Here is a 12,326-nt window from a genome sequence, read left to right as displayed (position 1 = left end):
TTGTGAAATTGCCAGCACACCAAAGAGTCGTTGTTGAAGCTTGATCTTTCACCAATAATCTTTTGCCTGATTTGGCTGTTGTCCTATGAAGAACAAATTTGAAATCCATTCCTTATCCAAAGGAACATCTATGCAGGCGAAACCGTATTCTGGAGCTGTTTTCTTGTCCTGTAGCGCGGACACAAAACAGAGTAGTGGAGAACGTGGTTGTACAATTCGTACAAAGTACAATGTCAACGCTTTCGTCCAAATTGCAAACACACGCCTTCAAACACCTTTGAAATGACCGTTGCAAACTCCACTAATCCTTTGTTTGTGTTTTCGAATCCAATAGACAGCTTTTGCATTGATAATTCTTCAATTCTTGATTCTTTGCAAATCCAGTTGATATTCAGCTTCTGGTGAAATGGCTTCTGATGAGGCAGCTTCTGATGATGCAGCTTCTGATGATATGACTTTTGCAGCTTCTGATGACGCAGCTTCTGATGATGTGGCTTCTGGACCTCTTGTCTTCAGAAGCACTATTCTTCAGGAGCAGCTTACTTCAGGAGCGCTATTTCTTCAGGAGCAGCTTGACTTCAGGAGCGCTTTTTCTCTTCAGTAGCAAGTTGCCTTCAGGAGCGTCCAAGCTTCAAATTTTTGTTGTTTCCATAGCTCTTTATTTGCTCATTCAGAACCAATGATGATGTAACTTTATAATTATGGTCCTGTACACTTGAACAAATATTAGCTAGTCCAATTTACAATTTTTAATACCTTGTTATCATCAAAACCCTTTAAGGTTCATTGTTAAACACATTTTGTTCCAACAATCTCCCCCTTTTTGATGATGACAAACAAAAGTATTTAAAATTGATCAATTGTTGTTAATCTAATTAACAAGTTGACTTTGGGGTTCTGAGGTTTGTAAGCTCAGAATCTGAGGTTTGTAAGCTCAAACTCCCCCTGAGTCTGATAGTCTTTAAGGTGAGGTTTGTAAGCTCCCCCTAAGTTCTATCCAGGTTAATTAAATTCATTTTTCGCGCAATAATATTATCAGAGCTTAAAAACAAAATTGAATCATTGAAAGAATTAACTTATAGATAAGAAGAATGGTTCAATTAATTTTACTTGAATTTTGATACTCCTTCGTTCGTTCATAGCTTATACCAATAAGGTAAAAAAAATGATAGAAGGTTTTCAAAAATTTCAAATGCCATTAATGGGGCTCAGAGCCTTTAAATACTTGTCACATATACTCCCCCTTTTGTCATTATCAAAAAAAATTAAAATAAATTTAAGCATAAAAGACAAAAAGATATGAGAAAAACTCAAACAGGAGAGAGTATAAAAGAAAGTGAACTAAATAAGTCAGAGCAAAATATATGAACATGTATATCAATTGTCAGAAGCAGCTAAACAGTCAGAAGCAGTAAGCATTCAGAAGCATAGAAAAGTAGAACAAGATGGTTTCAGAAACAAGGACTAAGAATATAAAACAAACAACAAACAAAAGATAACACTAAGGTGTGCAACTAAGGGTTGGTTTGTTGTTGTTTCTTCATCTCCTCCATTTCTTCAATTTTCTTCTGCAACATTTCTTCAAGCTGTTGTTGCCTCTGGAGAAGAGCTTGTTCCCTTTCTCTGGCTTCTTGCTGCTGCTGTGCCATCTGTTTCTTCAGAAGCTTACACAACCTGGCTTCTCTGGTCAAATAGTCCGTTTCTGAGAAGAAAGGCTGGTTTGCCAGGAGCAGTGTAGAACTTCTTACTTTGAGACTCTGATTCAGATGCTCCATTAACTTCCTGACAGAAGCTTCCTTGCTTCTGATGCACTTAGCCCTTAAGCTTTCAATTAGCTCAGTTGCCCGGTTCTGAAGTGATGCCCAGGAGTCTTCATATGCACTTGTGAGATCAATTGTCCTTCGTTGATCCACAAGATTAAGCAATTGACTAAGGATTGTCAGAAGCTCAGAAGTAATATATCCAGATTCCAGGATGTTTGAGGGTGATTGTTCAAGGATTTCAAGATCAGAATCACTGATTTCCAAATCTTGAACAGGGTTAGGAACTGGAATGGTAAAGTGTGTTTGTGTGTTTGAAGACGAAGGCTGGTCAGAATCAATGTGTGTGGTGGAGGTTGAGGCTTGAACATTGACTAGAGAGATGTCAACATCCATGGGAGTTGGTTGTGGGGAGTGTTCAATTTCAGTTGGTGGTTGTTGTGGTGAAGTTGATGTTTGAGTGTTGAGTTGGGGGTCAATGGTAGCTGTTGGTGATTGTGGGGGTGTTGTGGGTTTATGTGGTTCTGGTGTTTGTTGATGGGGGTTTTCTGAAACAACATTTTCAGAAGCAGCTGCTTCTGGAGTTGCTTCAGAGGCCTTTTCTGAAGTAGACTCAACATTTTCTGGAGGAATCATGTTGAGAGGTTGAATGTTAAGAGGTTGAGGGTTAAGGCGAAAGATAGTCTCAATGACTTTTTCTCTCTGCACAGCCATTTCAGCCAACTTCTCATTAATTATGTGACCAACTGGTTCATAAGTAGTTGACTGAGAGGACTTTTTGTTGGTTTTGGTTGGTGTTGACTTGCTTTTTACTGGTTTTTGAAAGAGTTGGGCTAAGGGTATATCATCATCAGAATCATCAGAATCTGATAATGGTGTGGATGCGGAATCTGATGATATATTAATTACCTTCTCTGGTTCAGGATCAGAATCCTCTTTAACAGACTCACTGGTCATCAGCAACAGTTGCTTGGCTTCTGAAACTACAGACTCTTGTAGCTCAGCAGCAATCTCCATAGCTTTTCCAATAGCTTCTGACACACTAGTAGCAGCTTCAGTCTTCTTAGACACATGAGGGAAGTTTTTGGTTCTCCTTACTGCTTGCTTCCTTTTCTTCTTTGGTATTGCAGGTTGATCAAGAGTAATGCCAACATCCATGATCATCCTGGAATCCATGTTTTCAATAGCTTCTTCGATTGAAGGTACTGATGAACCACCAATCTTGAGCTTGTCAACAGCAACTTTCACCTTTTTAGCAGGTTGTTCAACCTCTAGATATTGCTCTGCAGTTATCTTCCTTTTTGACTTTCTGCCTCTGGCTCGTGGCAGAGCACCACCATACATTTCCTCTGGAATATCTTCCAATCTGATTCTCTGATTGGTTGCCTCAAAATGTTCCTTGATATAGTACATCTGCACTTCAATGGGATCCTTCTTGCAGATGGGTGGAAAGTCCTTCATAAGATCAGACTTAACAAGTGATTCACTCAAATCTGTATGAAGCTTGGTGACAGCAGGGATCAACTTCATATTCTTGAGGGTTTGTGCATTAATGAACTTTCCTGTTTTAGTATCAAGCAGCTCATCTGTGAAGGCTTCAGCACTGCTCAGCTTGTCCAAGACTCTTCCTTGATAGAATATTTCTGACAAGAGTCTTCCATAAGGTACCCAGGTTCTATTCTGCAGCTGACTCTGTTTCAGACACTCTATCAAGTATTTGAACATATATTTTGGCACGTTCACTTTCTCCTTCTTAATGAAGTGCTGAAGAAAGACCTTCTGTGCCAAATTGGGTTTCTCACTTCCACCACATGGGAGTAAGTCCTCATTCTGAATCTTCAGAAGCAGCTTCTTATCCATGCTTAGATCAGCATACTTTCCTGCTTGCGTTGAGTTGTACAGTGCCAAGTTTACTTTTTCCTTCCAGAGGCGTTCTTCAGCTGTATTTGAGAGATCAATTCCAGAGTATTTTCCAGAGGCCTCTCTACAGAGTACAGCTTCTATCTGCCATTCCGCAATTCTTACTGGAATACCACAAATACTTGACCTGATTTCAATGCCTGTAAATGGCTCAAGTCCCATTTCTTCCAATTTCATGCTTCTTCCTTTGTAGTCAAATTCAGGGACCATCCATGAAGTAGATTCTGAAACTTTTCGTTGCGAGCTTGATGATGCCATTTGATGATTTACGAAGATTTGAAGAAGTTGAAGATTTTAGGGTTCTAAGGTTGAGAGAATGCGCTTACTTCGCAAGAGGTTTGAGAGCAAATGTGTTTGTTGTGAGTGAGTAGTGTGTGAATTGACAAAGTGTTAAAAGTAAAACGATTGCAATTCAAAAGAGACAAACAAACATAACATTAATGACAAAATTGGGGGCGCGTGAAAAGTACTTTCAAAGCTTTTAAATCATCATTGCCCTTTTAGTTATACACCAACACATACAGGCCACGTAAGAAGTTCACAGAGTAACTACCAAGTTAGTGGGCCAAAAGTTACTTTTTAAAAGGTAACTTCCAACGTTTCCACTAATTCAACTATTCAGAAGCAATAAATCCAGCTTCTGGACTTCAGATGCTGACGTCATCATCAGAAGCGAGTTTTCCTCAGAACCTCAATAAAGAGCTTCTGATGGACTACTGCTTCTGAACTAACTTCAGAACCTAAAATCCTATTCAGGAGCAAGCAAGCATTTAATCAGATACAAAGTGCATGTTCAAATTTTTCTTTATAAAATCAAATCTTTCAACAGTTAAAGGCTTAGTAAATATATCAGCCCATTGATTTTCAGTATCAATGAATTGTATATCTAAAATTCCTTTTTGAACATAATCTCTGATAAAATGGTGTTTGATTTCAATGTGCTTCGCTCTTGAATGCAAAATTGGATTTTTAGACAAACAAATAGCAGCAGTATTATCACAATAAATGGGAATACTGTTAGCAGTTATCTGATAATCTTCCAACTGATGTTTCATCCAAAGTAGTTGTGTACAACAACTTGCAGCTGAAATGTATTCTGCTTCTGCTGTAGACATAGCAATAGTTGTTTGTCTTTTGCTAGCCCAGGATATAAGATTATCACCCAGAAATTGACAATTGCCACTGGTTGACTTTCTTTCAATCCTATCACCAGCATAATCAGCATCACAGAATCCAATTAGCTTATAATCTAAGGATTTCCTATAAAGGAGTCCAAGATTGGTTGTTCCTTTCAAATACCTGAAGATTCTCTTGACAGCAGTCATATGAGATTCTCTAGGATCTGATTGGAATCTTGCACACAAGCATACACTGAATAAAATATCTGGCCTAGATGCAGTGAGGTATAACAAAGAACCAATCATACCTCTATACAGCTTCTGATCTACTTTAGTTCCTTCATCTTCTTTGCTCAGGTTGCACGTAGGATGCATTGGAGTGTTCATCACTTTACAATCTTCAAGTTTGAACTTCTTCAGAAGCTCCTTTGTGTACTTTGATTGATGAACATAGACTCCATCTTTGCATTGATTGATTTGAATGCCAAGGAAGAACTTCAGCTCTCCCATCATGCTCATTTCAAATTCATCCTGCATTAACTCAGAAAATTCCTTGCAAAGAGATGCATTAGTAGAACCAAATATTATATCATCAACATATATTTGCACAACAAGAATATCTTTCCCAAGGGTCCTTCTGAAGAGTGTAGTGTCAACCTGTCCTCTCTTAAAATCATTTTTGATTAAGAAATTACTTAGTCTATCATACCAAGCTCTGGGAGCTTGTTTCAAGCCATATAGTGATTTCTTCAATTTAAAAACATGGTCAGGATATTTAATATCCTCAAATCCAGGAGGTTGCTTAACATACACTTCTTCTTCTATGACACCATTGAGAAATGCACTCTTGACATCCATCTGATATAATATTATGCCATGATTAACTGCATAGGAAAGAAGTAACCTGATTGCTTCCAATCTTGCAACTGGAGCAAACGTTTCAGTGTAATCAATGCCTTCTTGTTGACTATACCCTTGTGCAACAAGTCTGGCTTTGTTTCTTGTTACTTCACCTTGCTCATTCAGCTTGTTTCTGAATACCCATTTTGTTCCAATAATGTTCTTGTGCTGAGGTTTGGGTACCAGATCCCACACATCATTTCTTTGAAATTGATTCAACTCTTCTTGCATAGCTAGGATCCATCCATCATCTGAAAGTGCTTCATCAACTGTTGTAGGTTCAATCATTGAGATTAGTCCAATCATTGACTCTTCTTGTCTGAAATGTGATCTTGTTCTTCTTGGACTATCTTTGTTTCCAATGATTAGCTCTTCAGGATGTGAAGACTTGTGTTTGAATGTGTTTCTGGGAGGATCTTCTTGATGTGAGTCATCTTGTGCTTCATCAGAAGCAGCTTCATCTTGTGCTTCTGATGTGGGTTCAGCTTCTGGACTATCTTCAGACTCAGCTATCTGATCAGGTTCTGGAGTAGCTTCAGGAACCTGTATCTCTGCAAAACTTTCACCTTGCTTTGAAGTTTTATCTTCAAGCTCTTTGTCATCAAATTTAACGTGCATAGATTCTTCAACACAGAGTGTTTCTGAATTATACACCCTGTATGCCTTTGACCTTTCAGAGTAACCTAAAAAGATTCCTCTTTGGGCCTTGGCATCAAATTTCTTTAGGTAGAGCTTGTTGTTCAGAATGTAACATGTACATCTGTTGAAGCAAAATCTCTTTTATTTGTTTTAAGGATTATAAACATATTTAAAATAATTCATCTTGTTATTACTAATGATTTTTGTGAGAAATTGTTTCATAAGAATAAACTCAAGAATGATCTCGACACATAAACCTCTCCATAAGCATTCACGTACAAAAGCACAAGCATGGACTTTTTGTTGGAAAGCATTAAATCATAAGGATCAAGAATTTAAGAAGAAGATTGTCTTACCACTTTAAGGAATATACTAGGAATTAAATTGGACACATAAATGGACCTTAAAAGTGTTTGGACCTATTAAAGGAAAAGTACCACATATTATATTATCTAAGTGACAAAGCAAATATGTCATGGAGTGACATAATCACATGACTTCATCAAATAATATTTCTCATGAGCTGGCTTACGAGATACAACTTGCAACAGCTTGCAAGAAATAAAAACGTGTGCCTTTTCCTCATGTGCAAGCATTAAACTCTCTCAAGATCAATCTTCATGAACAAAGCAACATGTATGCGGCAAGCCAAGGTCTTGGAGCGCAAATTGGAATTCAAATTAAAGCAAGACAGCTGGAATTTTAATGTGGGCAGCAAGTCTCCAAGTCTCTATAAATAGAGGAAGGCTTACAAGTCCAAAACCAAGAACTTACAATACAAAGCAATCATCTCTCAAGTGCAAATATTCTTCACTTACAAAGTTCTTCACAAAAAAACAAGCTCTTGCTCTCTCATTACATCTTGGATCATAAACCTTTGAGTTTTGTTTTGTAATCATAGTCTCAAACAAGTGTTGAGCATATCTCGATCCACAAAAAACCTTTATCATACAAAGTGTGTTGTAAACTCTCAAGTCTATTAGGCTTAATAGTTTGAGATAGAAAATTCCAACCTTTCTTTTGCTAGTGCGCAAAGAATTGTAGAAGCCTGCTGAGGTTGATAATACAGGGTGTAACGGACTGATCTGGTGTGATCAAGAATTTATAGTGCTAGTCAGAAGTTTCTGTTAGCAGGATACTATAGTGGACAATCTCACACGAAGTGTGGGGACTGGAAGTAGCCGGATTTGGTGAACCAGGATAACTCTCCTGTGTTAATTTCTCTTCCTTTCTCTTGTCATTTACTTTACAATATATTAATCCAGAGTGCTCTGGTCCTAACCTAAATATTTGATAATATATTGCTATTTAATTTAAATCACTCTCCAGAATAATCTGGTCCTTATTAATTAAATTAATCCAGAGTTCTCTGGTCCTAATCCAACTTTTAATATTATCTTGCGATTAACTTTAATCATTTTCCAGAACGATCTGGTCCTAATAAATAAGTAAATTAATCCAGAGTTCTCTGGTCCTATAATTGAATCAGTAATATTATTATTATTCTGCTTATCAATATAATCATTCTCCAGAGTGTTCTGGTCCTTATTAAATTGTTAAAAACAATATAAATTCTCTTATACTTAAAAATATAATTGTTTATCTAACTTTTACCAAGAATCTTATTCTTGAGTATATCAACGTATTTAAAGTTTCAGGATTAAAATTAAAAAGGGTCACAATTCAAACCCCCCCTTTCTTGCGACGTTTATTGCTACTTCAATTGGTATCAGAGCGCGGCTCTGAGAAAAAACACCTAACAGTGTTAGAGAAAAGATTCAGGAAAAAGCAATGTCAAAAGAAAGATATATACCAGAAGGACTCTCCTGCTCAAGACCACCATACTTCAATGGAAAAAATTACTACTTCTGGAAAGGAAAAATGGAACTATTCCTAAGATCCCAAGATGTGGATATGTGGACCATAATCATTAATGGAAACCATGTACCTATGACAACTGATAATATTACTAAAGAAAAAGTAATTACACCAGAGGCATCATGGTCAAAAGAAGATAAAGAAAAAATACTTCTAAATTCTAAAGCTCGACTCTTTCTATCATGTGCATTAAGCATGGAAGAAAGTGAAAGAGTTGATGAATGCATTACTGCAAAACAAGTTTGGGATACTCTAAAAATCCATCATGAAGGAACAAGTCATGTAAAAGAAACAAGAATAGATATCGGTGTAAGAAAATTCGAAATCTTCGAAATGAATGAAGAAGAAACAATTGATGAAATGTACTCTAGATTCACATCTATAGTAAATGAATTGAGGTCACTTGGAAAGTCTTATACTACTCATGACAGAATAAGAAAAATATTAAGATGTCTTCCAAACCAATGGAGACCCATGGTAACCGCAATTACTCAAGCTAAAGACTTAAATTCCTTAGCTCTTGAAGATCTCATTGGATCACTAAAAGCCCATGAGACATTACTTCAAGAAGACAAACCATCAAGGAAAGGAAAAATGGTTGCTCTTAAGGCATCTCAAAATGACCAAGAAAACAACACCACAACAAGTGAAGAAATCAAAGAAACTGAAGAAGAAGAAAACATCCAAGGAGAAGCAGAAGATGAACTGACACTCATCTCAAAGAAAATTCAAAGAATGATAAGAAGGAGAGATCAAATAAAAAGATACTTTCCTAGCAAAAAGGATAACTCCAAAGGAGAAGTTGACAAAAGTCAAGTAACCTGCTTCGGATGCAACAAACTAGGACACTACAAAAATGAATGTCCACTCAACAAGAAGAGTCAAAAGAAATCTCCACACTCAAAATCCATGTTTACATGGGATGATCTTGACGAATCAAAAGATGAAGATGCAGAAGCCAACATGTGTCTAATGGCAGATTCAGACAATGAAGAGGTAATTCTTTTCGACAATCCTCAAGTATATAAAGAGTTAGAAAACAAATTTGATAATCTTCTATTTGACTCAAATTTTCTAACTAACAAATGTCACTCCTTACAAAAAGAAGTTTCTGAATTAAAGAAAGAAAAAGAAAGACTTCAAGCTTTAAATGATGACCAAAAGAAAATCATTCAAAGCTTGCAAGACTCCTACTTTCAAGCAACTGAAAAATTAAAAGCTTTTAGTAAACTCCCTGAGAGGACTAAAACAAATGAAAACATTATGCTTGAAACTGAAGTCAACAAACTCAGAAATGATCTTACACATTTTATAAAATCAACAGAAACATTTCAAAAAATTATTGGCTCACAAAAAGAAATTTCTGACAAAACTGGTTTAGGTTTTAATGTCTCTCAAAATCAAAAATTATACGAAAACCATTTTATACCTCAAAATAAAAAAATGGAATGTTCATTTTGTAATAGAAATGGACATCTTGAATCATTTTGTTTTCACAAAAAGAGAGAACTTAAAAATGATCCAGCACGAGGCTTTATAGTAAAAAGAAATCAATGCTCATATTGCAAAAGAATTGGTCATTTAGAAATAAACTGTTTTCTCAAGATTAAACACCTTGAGATTAAGAAAACTAACATTAAAGGACCCAAATCATCATGGGGACCTAAGGAACCACTAACACAAAATGCAGGTATCCTCTCAAGATGCAAAGAAAAAGCCATGGTACTTGGACAGTGGTTGTTCAAGACACATGACAGGGGATAAACAATGCTTCATCTCCTTCATAAAGAAAGAAGGAGGACTAGTGACCTTTGGAAATAACGATAAAGGTCAAATAAAAGGTAAAGGTATTATAGGTAAGAAAGATTCTGCAAAAATTGAGGATGTTCAATATGTTGAAGGTTTAAAACACAATCTACTAAGCATAAGCCAATTATGTGATAGTGGTTTTGAAGTTATTTTTAAACCTAACATATGTGAAGTAAAACAAACATCCACAGGAAAAATATTTTTTACTGGTTCTAGAAAGAAAAATTTATATGTTTTATACTTAGATGATATTCCAGCTGAATCATGTTTTATAACTATTGAAAAAGACAAATGGATTTGGCACAAACGAGCTGGACATGTAAGTATGAAAACTATTTCTAAAATTTCCCAACTTAACTTGGTTAGAGGACTTCCAAAAATAAATTTTGACAAAGATAAAATATGTGAAGCCTGTACAAAAGGGAAACAAGTCAAAAGTAGTTTTAAAACAATTGATGTTGTTACTACTCAAAGACCTCTTGAACTTCTTCACATAGATTTATTTGGTCCTGTAAGAACTGCAAGTCTAAGTGGAAAACAATATGGTTTTGTTATAGTTGATGATTTTTCCAGATATACATGGGTATTATTTTTAAAACACAAAGATGAAGCTTTTGAAGCATTTAAAACTTTTTGTATACTAGTTCAAAATGAAAAAGAATCAAAAATCATTTCAGTAAAAAGTGATCATGGAGGAGAATTTGAAAATGCATTCTTTAAAAACTTCTTTGATGAAAAAGGAATATCACACAATTTTTCGTGTGCAAGAACTCCTCAACAAAATGGAGTTGTTGAAAGAAAAAATAGAACACTACAAGAAATGGCAAGAACAATGATAAATGAATCAAATGTTGAAAAATATTTTTGGGCTGAAGCCATAAATACTTCTTGCTATATCATAAATCGTGTTTCTATTAGAAAAATTCTAAACAAAACCCCATATGAACTCTGGAAAAATAGAAAACCTAACATCTCATATTTTCATATTTTTGGATGTTATTGTTATATTTTAAATGACAAAGAAAATCTAGGAAAATTTGATTCAAAATCAGACAAAGGAATATTTTTAGGTTATGCAACAAATTCAAGAGGTTATAGAATTTATAATCTAAAAAATCAAACTCTAGAAATTAGTATGCATGTTGTCTTTGATGAGTTTGATGATCTAGTCATCAACAAAGAAGATGAAGAAGAAACTCCTCAAAGAAATGTTGAAAATAATCAAGAATTCCCATCACAAGCCCTTCCAAAAAGTTGGAAGACCATTGGTGACCATCCTCCTGAGCAAATTATCGGAGATACATCTGATGGAATAAGAACAAGACGTTCATTTATAAACAATGATGGCAACATGGCAATGATCTCACACATCGAGCCAAAAAATATAAAAGAAGCAATTAGTGAAGAATCATGGATAACTGCCATGAAAGAAGAACTATCTCAATTTGATAGAAATGAAGTTTGGACTCTCGTGCCTAAACCTCAAAATATATCCATTATTGGAACTAGATGGGTATTTAGAAATAAATTAGATGAAGAGGGTAAAGTTATCAGAAATAAAGCTCGACTCGTAGCTCAAGGATATAACCAACAAGAAGGTATTGATTACGATGAAACTTTTGCCCCGGTAGCAAGGTTAGAAGCAATTCGAATTCTTCTTGCATATGCATCTCATAAAAATATTAAACTATTTCAAATGGATGTCAAAAGTGCCTTTTTAAATGGATTCCTAAATGAAGAAGTTTATGTTCATCAACCCCCTGGGTTTGAAGACACAAATAAACCAAATCATGTATTTAAACTTACAAAAGCATTATATGGTCTAAAACAAGCTCCTCGAGCTTGGTATGAAAGGTTAAGCACATTCTTAATCAAAAATAATTTTTCCAGAGGAAAAATAGATACAACACTTTTTAGAAAAGATGATAAAGCAAACTTTCTTATTGTTCAAATATATGTTGATGACATTATCTTTGGATCAACAAATGAAAAAATGTGTGAAGATTTTTCTAATCTCATGCAAAGTGAATTTGAAATGAGCATGATGGGAGAACTAAGATTTTTTCTTGGTTTACAAATCAAACAAGAAACAAATGGAATATTTATTTATCAAGAAAAATACATTAAAGATCTTCTCAAAAAATATAAAATGAATGAAGCCAAAATAATGGCAACTCCCATGCATCCATCTTCAAATTTGGATAAAGATGAAAATGGAAAAACTGTTTCTGAAAAGGAATATAGAGGTATGATTGGATCTCTGTTGTACTTAACTGCTAGTAGACCAGATATTGTTTTTGCT

At 35.3% G+C, this 12,326-nt stretch overlaps 1 protein-coding gene across 1 annotated transcript; it reads left to right on the top strand.

Annotated features, from left to right (window-relative positions):
- The first annotated feature begins 6,808 nt into the window (after positions 1-6,808).
- Positions 6,809-10,609, top strand: LOC146901968 (uncharacterized). The gene has a single exon (XM_085735132.1). It carries the CDS (start codon positions 8,129-8,131, stop codon positions 9,977-9,979), a length of 1,851 nt encoding a protein of 616 aa, XP_085591258.1. The 5' UTR covers positions 6,809-8,128; the 3' UTR covers positions 9,980-10,609.
- Positions 10,610-12,326: the final 1,717 nt, after the last annotated feature.

Source organism: Medicago sativa, chromosome 8 (assembly GCF_051527215.1).
Source record: "Medicago sativa cultivar Bolivia chromosome 8, Bolivia_mono, whole genome shotgun sequence".
NCBI lineage: Eukaryota > Viridiplantae > Streptophyta > Magnoliopsida > Fabales > Fabaceae > Medicago > Medicago sativa.
This window is presented reverse-complemented; position numbering and strand designations above follow the sequence as displayed.

Bases quoted from the DNA above. Each gene is read 5' to 3' on its own strand.
- LOC146901968 (XM_085735132.1), top strand. From the start codon at position 8,129: ATGTCAAAAGAAAGATATATACCAGAAGGACTCTCCTGCTCAAGACCA.